Source organism: Phalacrocorax aristotelis, chromosome Z, assembly GCF_949628215.1.
Source record: "Phalacrocorax aristotelis chromosome Z, bGulAri2.1, whole genome shotgun sequence".
In the NCBI taxonomy this organism is placed as follows: Eukaryota; Metazoa; Chordata; class Aves; order Suliformes; family Phalacrocoracidae; genus Phalacrocorax; species Phalacrocorax aristotelis.
In genome coordinates this window covers 62,840,790-62,859,342 of record NC_134311.1, presented here as the reverse complement: position 1 = coordinate 62,859,342, position 18,553 = coordinate 62,840,790, and the positions used below count along the sequence as shown (strand labels likewise).

General features: G+C 51.1%; 2 protein-coding genes across 2 annotated transcripts; both read right to left on the bottom strand.

Moving 5' to 3' along the window:
• Positions 1-10,739: 10,739 nt before the first annotated feature.
• Positions 10,740-12,972, bottom strand: MCIDAS (multiciliate differentiation and DNA synthesis associated cell cycle protein). Its single transcript, XM_075079916.1, has 4 exons — positions 12,435-12,972; positions 11,833-12,047; positions 11,570-11,680; positions 10,740-11,216 (listed from the first exon to the last, which is right to left on the bottom strand). The coding sequence occupies exons 1-4, from the start codon at positions 12,970-12,972 to the stop codon at positions 10,740-10,742; spliced, it is 1,341 nt and encodes a 446-aa protein (XP_074936017.1).
• A 1,937-nt stretch (positions 12,973-14,909) lies between these two features.
• CCNO (cyclin O) lies at positions 14,910-17,854 on the bottom strand. The gene is made up of 4 exons (XM_075079915.1): positions 17,805-17,854; positions 15,825-16,491; positions 15,554-15,739; positions 14,910-15,395 (listed from the first exon to the last, which is right to left on the bottom strand). Exons 1-4 carry the CDS (start codon positions 17,852-17,854, stop codon positions 14,910-14,912), a joined length of 1,389 nt encoding a protein of 462 aa, XP_074936016.1.
• Between the last annotated feature and the right edge of the window lie 699 nt (positions 17,855-18,553).

The window sequence follows — 18,553 nt, the reverse complement described above, 5'->3', positions numbered from 1 at the left end:
CTATTTACCATAGTGGAAATATAACCGTGTGCTACTGATTGCCTTCTGATTTGCCTCTAACTTCTGCCTTCACGTTTTTTACCTTGACTACTATTATATTTCTTGTTTGTGTGTCATCTCTCTTTGCTACTTATTTTTTGTTCCACAATTTTAATATTTTCTTATTGAAAAATCTTTAATATGAGCATTAAAAGCCAGTGGACATCCCTCAATAGTTTTCTCCACATCCTAGTTTGTGTCACTCTTGATTCTCACTGAAGAACTTTTCCTTGCTGTCAAAATCACTTCTACATCTAGCCCTTGTGCATTTACTGAAATGTAAACATAATTGACAAACATTCATTATCTTGAAATTATGACCTACTTGCTAATTTGCACTGTACTGGATGCTAGTAAAATGCCCCCTTGGTTACACAGGTATATTTGCTTTGTGATTTGTTTTGTGTTTTGTTTAAATTAAGTGATTTGATTAGACTATGGGGCAGTTTTCAAAAGCATCTGACACCCCTAATATTTGTTTGTTTCACTAACTGTTTCCATATTTTCCATTGCTTAAGGCTTGGAAGAAGCAGCATCTCTGTGAAACAGAAAACCTTACTCGTTGTTCTGGAAGAACAACATAGGCAAGTCTGTAGATGCTGATAGAGTTTCACATGTTTATGACAAAGGCTCCTTCTCTAATAAGAGATGGGTGAGGACTTAGGCCAACAAGCAGACAAAATTCAGGACTAAAACCCATTTCTAGTTCCTTTCTAGATGGATCCCCTAGTTAGTGGCAAAAATCAGGTCTAATATCTGTTTGGTGGCCTTTGTTTATTTCATTAAAGTTGGTCAGAGCAATGTGTTCGCTTGCTTGTTGGGTTACGTGTGTGTGTGTATCCAGAAGAGATGGAAGGTCTGCACAAATGTTCAGACTGGCTGAGGTGCATCTCCATTTTCCAGTTCTTTGCAGCTTCATACACTACAGTGAGTTCTGTCGCTCATGTATTATGTTACTTTCACTCGTAAAACATGTTCTGATATTGTTTGAGAATTTCCAGAGATACATCACCAGTGCTATGACCATGTTTTGCTGTCACAACTGTACTACTATGACCAGTAGAGGTTACATACAATATATGAGATTCCCCAGTCTTCTACAAGACATGCTCCAGGTTGCATACAGTGGCCTTAGCTGTGTCTGCAGAAGTAAGGAGTGAGGAGTGGCAGGAGTGGACCTGGTAAGTGAAACAGCTGATGCTAAGATCCAGGGTCCACACTGTACTTGCTTAAGGCAAGAGTAACAGAGAACCAGCTCTAGTCCAGGCGTCTGGACTAAATGGCCATTAGCAGTTGAGGTAAAGTAGATGAGCTCCTGGTGGGCGTCTTTGGTTTCATTTCATCTGTAATCCAGCTGACAAGCTTCGAGACTACTGTGCAATACAAAACCAAGGTGGGGAAGATGGGATCAAGCATGAGACGTGCTTCAAACACACATTCTTCATCTGGACTAAAGTGATAATGTTGCTGTAGTCCTTATACAGCTGAATACTGTCAATGAAGGGTTTTTGAAGTGCCACCACCTGCACAGATGCCTGTCTTCCCCAGATAGGTATCCCACAGAGCGAAAGAGAGGAGACATCAGAGGGGCCAAAGCAGAGTCCACTTTAGCTATTCCTGATATTCTACTGGTGCAAATTAGACATTCATGCAGATAAACTACCGTGTATCAGTGAATAAGGACCCACCACTTCCTCCACATGCTTCAATAGGCTGGAGCCAAAGTCAGCAGAGCATGGTTGTTTTCTGGTCAAGCTGAATCATTTTCAACTTGTGGTAAATAAGACTAAAGTCATAAATATAGGGCCAGATACCATATGTACAGTGGGGGCAGTTTTTAAGGTTTTGCCAACATGCCCATGGACCTTGAAGGGCAGTTTGTAATCTGGCTGATCCCAGGGCTGGAGCCCAGTCTAAGGTACAGAAGGGAGCACCTGTACATGGGTGAGGCTGTGAATGACTCATTTTTCTAACATTTTTATCCCCTGACAGAGACAAAGCCCATGCTTTTGAAGTTTTCATGTTTTTAATTTTGCACAATTTTGGTAGTACAAATCAAAACAGAATAGAGCAATTCGGTGGTTGAGTCCAGTCTTTATTTGCATTTTGGAAGTGCTTATATTTCATCCAGGAAGAAAACCATACACAAGTGAGGTGACCTTTACCTATTTGATAACTCCACACATGCCAGAAGCTGCAATTTGAACTTCATAAATTTGATTGAGTGTCCGTCCTTTGTTGGACACTTGTTCAAATGCATTCATAAGCTCTCAGGGTCTGTGTTATAAACACTGACTGAAAATAGAGTAACAATACACTGAGGTGTGTCTTTGGTACAATAAACAGGTTAATCTGGCTAAACCTTTCATTAACATGGAAAGAGTTTAGGGCTGTAACATAATTTTTTATTGCTTTATTTAAACAGCTGTATACTGTTGAATAAGTTGTAAAGAATGCTTTTGTACTGAGGTTTAGAATTAACATGTTAAATATATTTTCCTACAGTAAAAAAAATCACCTTACATAAATGTTGTGGTTTAGCCCCATTCAGCAACCAAGCACCACGCAGCCACTTGCTCACTCCCCCCCTGGTGGGACAGGGAGAGAATTGGAAGAGTAAAAGTGAGGCAACTCATGGGTTGAGATAAAGACAGTTTAATAGGGAAAGCAAAAGCTGTGCACACAAGCAAAGCAAAACAAGGAATTTGTTCACTACTTTCCATGGGCAGGCAGGTGTTCAGCCATCTCCAGGGAAGCAGGGCTCCATCACGTGTAACGGTTACTTGGGAAGACAAACGCCATCACTCCAAAGGTCCGCCCCTTCCTTCTTCCCCAGCTTTATATACTGAGCATGACGTCATATGGTATGGAATATCCCTTTGGCCAGTTTGAGTCAGCTGTCCTGGCTGTCTCCCCTCCCAGCTTCTTGTCCACTCGGCAGAGGACAGGGAGCTGAAAAAGTCCTTGACCTGTGTAAGTGATACTTAGCAACAACTAAAACATCTCCACATTATCACTGCTGTTTCCAGCAAAAATCCAAAACACAGCCCCATACTAGCTACTACGAAGAAATTTAACTCTATCCCAGCTGAAACCAGGACAGTATCCATCCCTTATTCCATACCGTTTACATCATGCTCAGTTTCCACACTATCCAGTACAACTTCATTAACCTCCACACACACCCCCTCCTTCCATCCTTTGATAAAATATACAGATATAATTTAGTCCATGGCTTTGGGCTCTATCTTTTGTTATGGTCACTTAGGACAGGAGAGGTGGGGTGTTGCGTGGAGTCACTGGGCACCAAAGCCAGCTCAGTTCGGGTCACTGCTGCACTTGCACTGCTTCTTGAAAGGCTTGTCCTCCATTGGCTTGGGTGGTTCCTGCTGTAGTAATTCTTATAACATGCAGCTCAAATCACAGGTTACAACAATTTAAAGGTATTTCCATTACAATCTCCACCCCTGGTCCATTTGGATCAGACCATCAGATTTAACATTGTAATGACCTCCTCCCCTTGCCCCTGCTCTGGCTTGGACTTATCCACAGACTGTAGTCCTTTAGGCTTGTACCTGCTCCAAGTGGAGCCTTACCCAGGAGCCACAGTCTCTCCAGGGACACACCTGCTGCAGCATAGACTTATCCAGAGCCGCAATCACTTTGAGGTGCTCCTGTTCCAGCGAGGCCTTCCGCATAGGCCTCAATGCTTTCAGAGCTATACCTGCTCCAGCATGGCCTTGCCCATGGCTGCAGTCCCTCCAGAAGTAAACCCGCTCCAACACGGCCTTGCCGATGGCTGCAGTCCCTGCAAAGCCTGCTCCAACATGGCTTTGTCCCATGGCTGCAGTCCCTCCAGAAGTAAGCCTGCTCCATTGTGGGCTTATCCATGGCCACGCACTTTGAGGTGCTCTGGCATGACCCCATACAGAGCCACTGATGCTTCAAGGTGTACCTGCTGCAGCATGGACTTATCTACAGCCACAGACACTTCGAGATGTACCTTCTCCAAGATGGATTTAACCTTGGGCCACAATTGCCTCAGAGGTATACCTGCTATGGCACAGCCATAACCAAGGCCACAGATGCTTTGAGGTATACCTGCTCTGGCATGGGCTTATACACAGCCACAGATGCTTCAGGATGTCCTGCTCCCACATGGACACATCTAGAAGTCACAGTCCCTTTGACCTGAGCTGAAACCAGGACAATAAACTTAATGATTATTAGTATACCTTAACAGATCTTTGACCACATGAAACTACAGCCCGGTCATCTATTGCAACCACTCGAAGTATTGTGACAGTAGTGGAAAGTGACTTCAGTTTCCCATGTCCACTCCACCTGAGCTAAAAGAAGATGTATCACAGAGAGTAAATTTGCTAATTCATGTTGTATCTGTTGCCAGAGTAGTAGACAACTGAGCATCTGCAAAGGAAAAAAAAAAATTCCCCGAGGAGTTATGACTCAAAGTAGAATTGTTTGAATAACCTCCAGTGAAAAGTAATCAGGCATACAGAGACTGCGATGTGTCAGAGCACCTGCTAAACAAATAAATATAAATGGTGATAACCCTTCTAGTTCTAGGCATTTACAAAAAGAAACGTTTCAACCAGCTTTTTTTTTTTTTGACGACTTATTCATATGCTCAACTTTTTTCTTCCTAAATCAAGAGTCCATACAAAAGTAACAGCATAGTATTTATAAATACTTTCTGCAGGATCATAGTTCTTCTTGTAGGTGTTGATTTTGGCTTTAACCCAAAACCCTAAAATGAGAAGCAAAAGGATTTAATTTTGAGGATGTTGAATCCATTGCTCACAGGAAATTCTACTCATGGCAAATATTTAGTGTAAAACAAATACTTCACTACAGATCTTGATTATACCTGCTCTGAGTTTTATTCAAATTTAAAAGGATTTTTTTCTGTGTTTTGTGAAGAATTAGAAATGTCATTGTATTTAATAATTTCGAACCGAGCACTAAACTTCAGGGGCTCAAAATTACATTATAATTGTACACTGCCTCAGTTTTAACACTATATAATCCATACTGAAAACACTAGAAAGCTTTACAGTTTGCAGATATCTCATTAATTTTTTCATTTCCCTCCTTTGTTTTTTTTTTGTTTGGGTTTTGGGGTGGCTTTTTTTCACAACTCTTGGCTCTACCACGACGATAGGGTTGTAAGATTTGGAGGGAGGGGGCAGAAGCTGAATGTGGGGTTATAGTGTCTAAACCCACCAGTTCTGGGTCTGTTCTGGGCCCTGGTGTAAGGACACAACACGATGAGATGACCAAGGAGGTGGCAGAGTAGGCTGTTTGAGCCTAATCACTAGCTCAAAGGGACTGAAAGCCTAGAAATAAAGGGAAAAGCTTTCTTACAATATTTCTATGATGTTTGGCAAACAAAATACACTGTGAATTTTTTTACTGATAGTGTAAAGTCACGTGTTTGGTATCTTTCATTCAGAAAATTATTCCTTTAATAATGCGGCTTATTATTCACACTGCTATGAACCCAAAGCTCACTGCTAACCAATTTGGAGTATAACACAACAGAAATTTAAAAACAAAAATGCAAAGGACTCCCTATAAATACTTATTTTTGACTAGACAACTGAACATAATCATGAACAAAATGCCTTTTTCTGGAAGAGTTCAGTGATGTGAATTATGTTTTTAATGTGCTGGTCCTGACCAACTTCTAAAGCCTTTTCAGCAGAAAGACATTTGCTACAAACCCTGCAGTTTAGCTTGCAACATGCTTCCTTTCTTACTTCTCTCCCACACGTGCCTCTCCATACCCCTGACTCCAATATCAGCTAGTTGCAGTCCTCCAAGAGGCAGGATGAGTTCAGGGCACAAAGAAGAGACAATACGTGGTTATGAAGTGCAACCTGAGCAGGTCACAGGAAATCAGGATCCTGCCTCTTATTTTGTCACAGACACATGCAGTGGCCTATGCCAAATCAGGTTACCCTCTGTGCCTCAGCTTCCCAACTGTAACTAGGGTATAGGATGCTCCCTTTTGTATCACATCTATCTTTTTGGAATCAAGGAGTCTCCAAGCTATCTTTTACTATGTGCATATTCCGGGCGCCATGGCCTCTGTGTGCTATTGCAGCACAACTTAAAAGAATAATAATCCCATTAGGAGAAAAGTGTCTGTAGCAGGTCTCTGGCTATACTGCCTCAGTACTATCATAGATGGGAGCTCACCTGATGTCTGGGACAGTTCAACCGTTACCACAAATCCCCAAGCAGAAACTGTTAATCATTCATATTGCAAAGTGCTGAAAAAGGGCTGCGTTTTAAGGCACGAGCCAGCTGTACACATCACTACAGAAAGGCTTAAAAGAGAGGACCTTTCTACTCTTCAAGGTTACAGAAGAGAGCCTTATAATTGTTATTTGCATTAAATGTATGCAAGTGTGGTCAACCGGAATTGAGAATTCCCAGCAATTCCTCCGGAGTGTGGAGACTCTCTGTTGAGACAATGTTCCACCGGTGTCCCACCTCAGAAAGCCAGAGCCGTCCACCCAGAGGGATTCAGGGGGATTCCTGGTACCTGGGCTAAAGCTGTTTGAAACTGTAAAGCATCAGCTGAGGTGATCTTTGTGCGAATAGAAATATGAGATTCAATACAGGAGTCACTGCCTGAAAACCTGAGACCTCTGCCATAGAAGAGATCAGAGCACAAAATGTAACCATCTTCTGTATGCTTGGCATCTGTCAGCCTGTGACAGAGAGACTTTCATGGAGGATGTCTGGCACATACACTCACAGGCATTGCAACAACAATTTACTGGCTGAAAAAGGGAATAAGCCTCAAAATTTCCAGCTACCCTATTTTAACAAGTGAGTTCTAATTGTAACTGCATTACCTGTGCAAGAAATCTGGAGATTTTACCAAAAGTGATCACAATGTGTGAATAACCTTGAAGACACTTACTAATTTTGTTTTTTTCATAGTATTTTTTTGAAGAGTATAACATAAATATTGAACATAAACAGCCACTTGCAATCAGAGTTTGAAGAGGTGCTAGGTGTAAGGCAGACATTAAGACTGTTTCTGCTACACCTATGAAATAATTGTGCCAAAGCAAACTCAGCCTCTTTTGACATCATTAGCTTTAGTTGTTCATTAAGACTGTGCAATGCAAGTGTAAATAATGGCTGCTGACCAAAAGTAAGTCAATGTTTAGAAAAGATGAAGAGTGCTGCTGCTGTTATATAAAACAGACTGCAAAATGCTTGTCTTTTCCCTGAAGTTAAACACAGGGGTAATTTTCTCTAGGAAAATATTCAGGAACACAAGGGGAGAAAAGTCAGTGAAATTCCATTTCTCTGTAATTACTGATCAGAAGAGCCAAAACCAATAGAAGTAGTTTAGTACTGCTGCTAGACTGCCATAGCCACATTACGGTCTAGTCTCTACATGAATACCTTCTTCCAAGCCACTTTGGTGCCCACCTGCCACGAAAGGGTCTGTGGCAAACCAACAGGAGCACCAGCTGCATCTTTCTCATGGGTCTTAGCTTCATATGAATGGGAGCTGTAGGAATCCATTTGCTTCAAAAATGGCAGTCAGGCCAACTGAATGTCACTAAATGTGTGCCTGTGTTAATGAACAAGTTGATATGAAAACCAAAGCAAGAGCATTTCTATTACAAGCACATGGGCAGTAGCTCAGATTCGTGAACAGGCAATATTTTCTTTTTATGACTCATTGAACAACCTTGGCAATCCCCACAGGAAAATGCCATGCCAACACTCAGCCTTGGGTATTGCCTTTAGACAAGGGAATCAGGCAATATGGCTGATAAAAAGGCTTTCTGCATCAAAAGCCCAATGCAATTTCTAAATACCTCCATCCAGGTCACTTTTGCCCATGCCGTCCTGAAAAGACCTAAATTACTGACTTAATATGCACCTATTTACTAAAAGATAGCTCTGCTTTCTTGTATTTCTTTCTAATCAAGCCATACCTTGAGGGGTGGTGTCATTTTTTGATTAACACCTAAAGATTTTACCCAATGAGAAACCCATGTGCCCAGAACAAGGCTTACATGGAATTGAGGTGCTTATATTCAAAACATAATCACTCAACCCTTCCCCTGGCAACCCCACCCCCACCCCAAGTTAAAAGGTATTTTTCTGTTTCACCTGAAAGTGTCACAGTTGTCCGCAGTTCTACACCACCACGAGTCCACAGCCATCCATCCCGTGGCCCAGCAACAGCAGGGCAGGGAAAGACAGAGGAATCTTACTTATGAGCAGGAGCAAGGCTCATGAAATGTCATTGCATCTACTTGATTTTATTTCTGCTGGGGGCTTGGCCAGCTCCCTTCACCCATTGCATGGACCACGCACCACCAGGGAGAGAAAATCACAGTGAACATAAACCACCGACCAACGTGTTCTTCAGCCTGTCAGACCTGCACATCCAGGGGCTCTGCCCTGTGGCGCAGATCCTGCCCCAGACACTACACATAAAGCCAGATCTGTTTGAGCATGAGGTTTCCTAGTGGTGGACTTCCAGACTCTCCATGCATCAGCGTCTGATGGAACAACGATGAAGCATGAGCATGCTTCCAAGGGGCCAGGCTTGTGTCCCCTGGGATCCCAACAACCCCTGCCTGACGGAAGGACAAAAAGCTCTGGGAGCCCTTTTTAGTTCCTGTTGACAAAAGCAGTCATCGGGCTGCTTTAATCTGTGCAAGTGATTTGCCCACTTTTTATGATGGTCCAGTATGGAAGTGAATGGCTTGGCTAAGTGTGAACAGAAAATACACCTTTACAGTGTAAAGGAGATGTCTATAGTGTACCACTGTAACTATGCAACTATGTTTATAGAGTAGCACTATGAATGTGCCATGTTGCATACCAAACACCTTTTCCTTTTACCAGTTATGTGTCTGTGTGTCTGGTGATGCTCCTGTTGAGACTCAGTGAGAAGCATCTTGGTCTGATTAGCCAGTCTTCAGCCTTTCCAGTTAACAGGCACTAAAATTAAACAAGTTTTTAAAAAGACTTGTATGATCATTTCATATTACTTTTAGACCACAACTCAAAATTAATCAAGGATACTTTTAACAAAGAAACACTATGAGCAAAAGTAATCAGTCGAAAGTCTATAGCAGGTTAACTGTAAAAGTGGATAAACGTGTATTTGTAGTTCTGAAAAGGTGTGAAGTAGCAGTGAGAACAACACTGGTGACAATCCAACAGGGTGATTGTTTTATTGCCGCATCCTATGAGAAGTCTACAGTTTAAATGTGTCACTTTATTTCTGAAGAATTGATACGTTTATGAGAATTAGAAAGTCGTACACATGATATATGTTGTGTTTAACTTTGTAAGACATGTGGGGAGGAGCCATAGATACTTAAACAAGCTGCTTTTTTTTTTTTTTTACCAGTTTATTCCCTACTGAATTCAGTGCAGTCGGGCAGGTTTTGTATCTCCTGTCTGCTGCCAAACCAGAGCTTTCATGCAGCATTTTGGCCAAGGTGGCAATTGTCATGTCCTGAAATATGAACGCCTCTAGAGTCGTCGCAGAGTTGAGTCCTCGGTATCCCAGACAGGGCTTCAGCACCTCGCCTGCGGCACAATGTCGAAGGACCGCAGATGGCACTTGAGGACCGCAGATACTGAAGGACCGCCTTTGCGATCTCCTAGGAGCCACATAACTACATGTCATACTGAGATGACGACGTGGTGCTGTTACCTTAAGCACCACACAAGTGTGGTGCAGTCAGATAGCTGTTAATGCTCACGGACCCATGCAAAAATGCTGGAAAATCTAAGTACTGAAAAGCAGAAAAACTGGTAACTTCACAGAGAGAAAATCTCCGTCCTGGTCTGGAGCACAGTGCCTTCATTCAATTATACGCCACAGCAAGATAAACTTCAAGTACCGTTTCACTTACGCTGCCAGCGGTTCAGCTTTCAAACCAGTGGGTGCAAGCGGAATGTATCCATTCAAAACGTTACTCACGCTCCTCTTTACTTGAGATAGTATCACTGAATGTTAACAGCAGCGTGTTTTATTCTAAAATTTGCTGCCTGAGCACACCAAGCAGAGTAAACTTGGTGTAGATGCTCAGCTTTCTGTCATCTTTGCTCTAATGAAAGCAAATGTGCACGCCTGATGCAAAACACCGCGTTTAGATTAAATCAGTACAAATAAACGGCAATTTTAAGCACTATTTAATCACCACAATGAGTGCAAATATACACCTACGGTTGCACACACGAACGACGCCAAGTGTAATTTGTAAGCATCGCGGATGTAAAATTCCGTGGTGGGGAAAGTGTCTCGTGTTCAAACCACTTGGGACGCTCCGTCCCCGTTCATACCGGCCGCCTGCAGTCACGACCCGGTCAGCTACAGACTTCCGCTCGGCTAGGTAAAATCTACGGGCAAAACCCGGCAGATCTCCGTTCAGCCGCTACGCGCGGTACGCTCATCGGCAGACAGTGAGGGCGAGCTGCCGACCGAAGGCTGCGGGTGAAGCCGCCGGCCAGCCGCGGCCCCGCCGCTCTTCTGCCTCCCCCTCCTCAGCCTCCGGCCGCGGAGGACAAGCCCAAATACCCGTTTTCAAAGAGAAAAAAGAGGAGCCTGAGGCTGCGGCAGGCCCCGCTCCGCCTCGCCCGGCACACGCGCGGCCGGGGTCGCGGGCGTGCGTGAGGTCTCAGCGCGGCACCCAGCGGAAGCGGTACCCACCGCCGGCGGTGCGGAGGGTGAAGGCGTTGCCCTGGGGGAAGGACAGGGTTCGCATGCGGCCTTCCTCCCCCAGGGCCATCCGCAGGCTGCCGCCCGCCTCCAGCCTCCCGCCGCCCGGTCGCGGGACGTCGCGCACGGTGCGCAGACCATGGAAGGCGCCGTGCAGGCGTGGGGCCGGCCGCGGGCGTTTGGCCGTGGGGCTCCCCACCGGGCTGCCTCCCGGGATCCCCCCAGGGGTCCCCCCCCCGCTGCCCCTCAGAGTCCGCAGGGCAGCGTGGCACTTCTCCGACACCTCCCGCAGCATGGCGTCCACGCCCGCCACCGACTCCCGCGGCTCCGACTGCACGCACCCTCCCCAGGTCCCGGCCGGACCGGGTCGAGGTGGTGAAGGATGAAGAGGAGGAGGAATGGCTGCCCCGTCGGCGCACTGCGGGAGCGTCATCGTCTGCCGGGGAGAGAGAGCGGGACCTCAGCGGCTGCGCCGCACCGCGCGGCCCCGCACCGCTCCGCACAGCCCTGCCCCACCCTGTCCCACCCCGCACCAGCCCTACCCTGCCACGCTGTCCCCCACTGCCCTACTCCGTCCCTCACTGCTTTACCGCACGCCACACCAGCCCACCCGCTCTGCCCAGCCCCACCGCTCTGCCCAGCCCCACCCTGCCCTATCCCGCCCCACACCTCGTCACCCCCCACGGCCCTGTCCCACCCCGTGCTGGCCCGCCTTACCCCGCACCCTGACCCGCAGCACCCCCGCCGCCCCCCGGGACCGGCCGGGCCGGGCCAGGCGGCCGCGCTCACCTCAAGGACAGCGGCCAGCTGCCTGGCCTGGGTCGCCAGCTCCTTCAGCTGCACGGTGCTCTCGTGCGGCGTCGACAGCTTTACCTGCCTCTGCGTGAGGGTCGTCTGCAACTGCAAAGGACAAGTCGGGACAGGGCGGCAGGGACAGCCCCACTGCCCCGGGGCCGGGGGATGCTGCACACCAGGGGCACGCCGCCACCGCAGCGCGATGCGAGGGAGAGAAACCCAGCGCAGGCCCTTAGGGAGGGCTTGGGGGTCCCGACCTGGCTGTTTGCCTCAGGACTATCTCCCAGCGCTTTCTGGTACTGGTCCACCAGCTGCCCCCAGCAGGGCTCGGGGGAGGGCAGGCGCTGCGGGGGCGTCTGCACAAGCCTGCTGCTCTCCAGCTGCGGGGTGCGGGGGCCGAAGGCCACCTCCTCGCCAAGTGAGAAATCAAAGTCGGTGCAGTCCAACGGCGGTGGCGCTGAGGTGGATGCATCTGGAGGGAATAGCCACAGGCGTTAAGCCAGAGGAGGTTTTCGCATCCTCTCTTCCACCAACCCCAGCACACCACCCCGGTTCTGAGAATCCCTCCGGTATTTCCCGACATGCTTTTATTCTACTGCGGTAGCTGTGCTCCCCAAACCTGTTTGGATTTAATTTCTATCTCCCACGGGGGAAAGCTCGGTGCCAGCCCAGGTCCTTTTAAAGGGGTGTGCAGAGACGCACTGCCTCACAGACTGTCCCAGGGCAGGATGAGCATGCAGTGAGAAGGCATCCAAAAAACCCAAAAAGAAAGCAAAAAAAGAGGAGACTGAACACAACATGACTGCTGGTGTACATATGCAGGTGTGTTTGGCTCAGGTGAAGAAAAATATGTACTTGCCAGATATAAAATAATCGACGGCATCTCTGAACTCTTGGAAATCAAACTCCGGTACATCTTGGAAGCAGGGACCCTGAGAGGAGTGAAGGAAACGTGCCAGTGAGCAGGGTGCACGGCTCAGACGTGGCTGTGCTGCTCGCGACTGCCCACAGCACTCCGACACCGAGTGCTGCCTGTACTCAGCACCTTCCCACAGCCCCGGCACCCCCGGGTGCCTGTTCCCTCCCCTGCCCTTGCCACTAACCCGTCTATCACGTGGGACAAGACGCTGTCCTCCGCTCTGCCCATTACAGAGGTGTGAAGCCCGAGGCTGGGGGGCTGCCAGCACCCATCGGCTGGAGGGGCCACTCCTGTGGGTGCCCTGTGCCAGGGGCGGCCAAGCTGGCCCCAGCCAGGGGGTTACCTGCTGCAGGGTCACAGGGCCGGCTGGGGTGATGGGAAGGGTGGGGGCACAGGCTGCCAAATCCTGCCAGTCGATGGTGGTGAGCACTGGGGACAGCGAGAGGCAGCGGTGAGGAGCCCGGGCAGACACGGGCATAGCCAGGGGGGCACGGAGAGGTAGGAAGCACTGCCGGGGGCATCCTGGAGGGGCACGGCCGGGGGGATGGAGAGCGGGGAAGCGGGGAGGGGGGGGGAGTACGACGACACCGGGACGGGCGGGGGGGAATACAGCGAGGACCACGGAGAGGGGGACGTGGCCAGGTGGGACACGGTGGAGGGTATGGTGGGATGTTACGCCTAGGGGATGCAGGGCCGGGGCACCGTGGGGAGCGCGGAGGGAGGCACGGGGAGGGGGACACTGCCGGGGGGTCAGGGCTCTCCGCCGCGGACAGACTCACCGAGGGCGGGGGCGGCAGGGGCCGGCGGGGCGGCGGAGCGGCGCGGGCGGGGTGGGGGCGCATGGGGGCTGGCAGTGGCCGGGGGGGTCCCCGCCTCCTCCCGACTTGGCCGGGCCGGCTTCTTGGTGAGGCGGGCGGGCGGACCCTGGACCCTGTTGGGGCAGATGCTGCCGAAGGCCCGGCGGCGGCCGCCCTGCTCCATGCTGCTGCTGCGACACCGGCATCGGCGGGCGCCCTCCGTCCCGCGCCCCGTTCGGCGCCGCCCCGCGGGCAGGGGCCGGGGGCTGCCCTCCCGCCTTCCCTCCACCGGGGCGCGGAAACCTCCCGCCGCCTTCCCGGGCCTCGCCGACGCCTCCCGCGCCCGCGGAGCTCTTCCCCGCGCCCGCGGAGCCAGGGCGGGCCCATGGGGCTGCCCCGGAGCGAAACCCGAGGAGAGGCGCTGCCAAGTCCCCTCCGCCCCGGCCGCCCCCCCACCCCTCCGCCAGCACCTCGCTGTCCCCGTCCGTCGTCCCGTCCTGTCCCGTCCCGGGTCCCCGCCGGGCCGCGTGTGGGCGTCAACTCGGTGACTGGGCTACCTTTTACAGGGACAAGTATTATATGCTGGGGCCGTCAGCGCTGGAAGCATAAAGTGGGGGCAGGGAAAAAAAACTAACCAGCCCGCGGCATCTCGACTTTACCGAGCCCCGCAGCGGGAGAGGGTGCCCGCACCGCTGCTTCGCCGAGCCCAGCAGAAGTCACCGAGGGGGCCCCCGGAGGATAACCCGACCCCGAGCCTCTGGTGATGGGCTCGCAGGTGTTTTCTGCCGCAGCAGTTTGGATACGTTTTGCTCGATTTTCCTGTAGACCTGAAGCCAGGCTCGGATCGGAGTGCAGACCGGCGTGCGGCGCACCCGTTGCCTGCTGCCCCAAAAGGCCAGCACCCCCCACACCCCGGGGCAAGGTTAGACGCGTATATGCTCCTTCAGCATCTCTTCTGTGCACAGGTACAAAGGGAATAAAATGGAGAAAATGAAGTATTTTACAACATCATGGCTGGTTTCTTCCTTTAAATCTTCTCCCTGCTTGAGTGCCAACTTGTTTAGGAGTACGCACCTGGATTACAGAGCTGCGGGAAAAATATTAACCAGCTCTTCTATCATTTAACGTTTTGTTTTCCCGCACTTGGGTCAGTGCCTCTATTTTCTTCTCTCCCCGCCCCGAGCCATGACCAAGAGTGTCAGTTTGAAAGGGTGAACCACACCGCCAGGCATGATTTTCTCGTGTTGGACTGAACTCATTCTGTGCCAACGCGTTTCCTCCCCCGGCCGCGTATGCACACCCCCAGCCAACAAACGAGTACAGGTGAGAAGTGTAAAAGTGTTTATTCAACGTTCACTCGGCCCTTCAGTCGTTTTTTTTCGGACAGTTATCGGATTAACAGAAGACTAGTTTATACTCTCTATATTATTTAAATAGACTTCAGGAAAAAAACAGTTGAAAGATATAGCTCTAGTGTACAATATAGCGGTGTGCAGAAGGTAACATAACCCGTGAAACCGACCGGCGGTGCGATGAAGGGGCCCCGCATCAGCGCCGCGGGGTCAGGTCGGCTGCCAGGACTGGGGCCGATCGCCCGCGTGCGTCTTCTTGCCTCTGCCTAGCGGCTGCTCCACAAACACCGACATTTCTGGATCACCTCTGGGGGAAGAAGGAGGTGTAGCGACTGCCCGTTCAGAGACACCAGGAGACGGAGGTGAGTCATACAGTGCCTCAGGAGCCACTGCGGGTAGCCACTGATCCTCAGGTCCAGGGGACGGCGGTGGCGCAGCAGGCAATCTGCCAGCCCTAGGCTGCCGGCGGCCAACAAGGACGGGGCATACTTGACGAAGGCGTAGTCGGCCAGGCTGAGCTCCGCCATGCCTCCAGCCAGGCTGCGGGCGTCTGCAGCTTCTCCAGCATCGGCACCTCGCGCCTCCAGCCGCAGCTGACTGAAATGCTCTAGAAAGAAGCTGACGGTAGGCGCTGCGAGCTCGAAGCCCAGGCGGCGCAAAACGAGGCATTCCAAGTTGCGAAGCTGGTGACGACTGAACGCGTTGCAGCACAAGGTCAGCAATTCTTTCATGCTGGGAGGATGCACCTCCACCTGCGAGGGGGGACACAGCAGCTGGGGAAGCCGCAGCCGGGGGAACAGGGAAAGGGGACGGGGCGCAGAACCCGGCTGGGGCTGGGGCCGGGGCTGAGCCGGCGCCGGAGCCGTTCCGGAGGCCGAGGGGGGCTGCAGGCACCCGGGCGCTGCCCTACCTGCTTGCACGCTATGAGAAGCGCCGTTACTCCAAGCAGCTGAAAGCAGTCGGCGGCGATCGGCGTGGTAGAAAGGAAGCGATCGATGATATTGACGGCCAAACAGAGCGCTTCGAATGAGATACCGAAGTGCCGGTATACGGGAATGAGCCAGCTGACCAGCTTGCAGCGTGCCTCCGCCGTCACCTGCAGCACCGGGAGCGGGTGGTCAAGCGGTCCCGGACCGGGTACCCCCGCCCGCAGCCCATCCCGCCGCCCCCTCTGCTCCCACCTGCGGCTGCTGGGCGAGCGGCTCCCGCGGCTGGAAACGGCTCTCCAGCCCCTTCCGAAAGCGGTACCAGCTCTCCCCGTAGTCCCGGAAAACTTGCAGCTCCTCCGGACTCGCCATCGCTGTCCGTGCCGTCGGGCGCCGCCGCCGCCATGCAGAGCGCTGCGACCAGCAGCCGGGGTAGCCGTCGAGGTTCTGCCGCCGCCGCGGGGTGACGGGGCCGGGGCCGGTGCCGGGGCCGGGGCCGGGGCCGGTGCCGGGGCCGGTGTCGGGGCCGCCTCTCGTCGCCGTCACCTCGCCGGAGCGGCGGCACCGACTCCGCGCCTGGTCGTGGCGGCGGATTTTTGTGGGACGGGGTGGGTCCGGTGCCACCCCGCCCCGGTGCCATCGCCGCCCCGCCCCGCCCGCAGCGCCGTCTCCAAAACGAAGTCCGCGGCCGGGCCAAACTGGAACCGAGTTTGCAAGGAGCCCAGCGCTGTCTCGGCACTTTCCACCGCGGTAAAGAGGCGACTGGAAGGCCTTCTCACTGGGCAGGGCGGCCGCGGTGGCTCGCCGGGGAGGCTGCGGCTTCAGAGACCGGCGCCGAGAACTGTCCCTCCCTCCGGCAGTGCACGGAGAGCAAACTGAGCACAAGCGCCGTATCGGTGCTGGGACTCGTGCTGTTTCGCCTCTTTTTCGGCGACACGGACAGTGGGATTGAGGCCACCCTCCGCAAGTTTGCAAATTACACTAGGCTGAGTGGTGTGTTTGACTTGCTGGAGGGAAGGGATGGCATCCAGAGGGACCTGGGCAAGCTGGAGAGGTGGGCCTGTGCGACCCTCATGTAGTTCCAGAAGGCCAAGTGCAAGGTCCTGCACATGGGTCGGGGCAATCCCCACTATCACTATAGGCTGGGGAATTAAGGGATTGAGAGCAGCCCTGCAGAGAAAGACCTGGGGGTACCGGTGGATGGAAAGCTGGAGATGAGCTGGCAGTGTGTTCTTGCAGCCCAGAAAGCCAACCGTATCCTGGCTGCATCAAAAATAGGTGGCCAGCAGGCTGAGGGTTGTGATTCTGCCCCTCTGCTCCTCTCTGGTGAGACCCCACCTGCAGTGCTGCATCCAGCTCTGGGGCCCTCAGCATAGGAAAGACATGGGCCTGTTGGAGCAGGTCCAAAGGAGCTGCTGAAGTCACTTGGTTTGTTCAACCTGGAGGAGACTGAGGCCAGACCTCATCGCGGTCTGCAGCTTCCTCACAAGGGGAGGAGGAGGGGCAGGCGCTGATCTCTTCTCTCTGGGGACCGATGACGGGACCCGAGGGGATGGCAGGAAGATCTGCCAGGGGAGGTTTAGGTTGGGTATTAGGGAAAGGTTCTTCACCCAGAGGATGGTGGAGCACTGGAACACGCTCCCCAGGGAGGCAGTCACGGCACCAAGCCTGATGATACTCAAGAATCGTTTGGACAACACCTTCAGAGACATAATGTGAATTTGGGGTTGTCCTGTGCAGGGACAGGAGCTGGACTTGATGATCCTTGTGGGTCCCGTCCAGCTCAGGACATCCTATGATTCTGTGATCCTAGACATAAGGAAGAAACTCTTCACTGTGAGGGTGGTGAGGCACTGGAACAGGTTTCCAGAGAAGCTGTGGATGCCGCATCCCTGGAAGCATTCAAGGCCAGGCTGGATGGGGCTTTGACCAACCTGGTCTAGTGGAAGGTGTCCCTGCCCACCACAGTGGGGGTGGCCTAGATGACCTTTAAAGGCACCTTCCAACACAAACCATCCTGTGATTCTATGAAAACCAGTTGTGGCAGAGCCCAAACTGAGCCAGCTGAAGTTGCTGCATCTTCCATTTTGCTACTACTAAAGTAACTGCCTTTCCAGCTCCTAGCATTTTAACTCAGAACCCAGTGAACTTTAACTGCTACAGATTCCTCTGTATAAGTATTACTTTCATTTGAAGTCACTGGGAAATAGAGCACAAATATAACAGTGGAGATACTGGGAACACTGGAGCTCTCTGGATGGTTTGGGTCTCAGTTCCAGTTCCATCCATAGACTGTTTATGTAACGGAGCACTGTTTTAGGCAGCTAAATGGAGAGGAATCAAGATGTTTCTGCACTATGACCCCTGGTTTACAGAACCAGAGCTGAGGCCAGACATGACTAATTTATTGGATATGATTTGGTTGTACAATTCATTGATCCAGTCCGCTGTAGATGAGGAAGGACTTGCAGAAGGAAAACAAAAACCTCTCCTCGGTCAAGCGATGGGGAAGATGTCAATGGGAAAGGAAACGTGAGCTTCAGTCTACAACCCCAGCAGCACAAGAGAGGAGGCGGTGGGAATTCTGCAGTTTGAATGGCAGGATCAGGAAATCCTCTCCAAGGAGAGGATAGAGACTAGTGGGACATGCTGCCTTTCAAAAGAAGTACACCCTGAAGAGCCCTGTTGTGACTATGGTGAGAAAGAGCCATCAATACCGGTCTTGTGGCTGACAAACGTGTTGAGAAAAGTAACACAAAGGTGTTAGCAGAAGTATTTATTAAATAAATGGAAGAAAAAAGTGCATCCACCCAGAAAAGCACAGGCACAGAAATTGCTCATGTATGCTGCAGAAGCAGAAAGCCATTGTAGTATTTGTTTTATCTTAAAAATAACTGTGCTTATTTGTAATGAAGCATGACCTGCTTCATTTGTTTTGCAGAAAACTTTATTCACTCAGGAGAGTGTATAATTACCTAGTTATT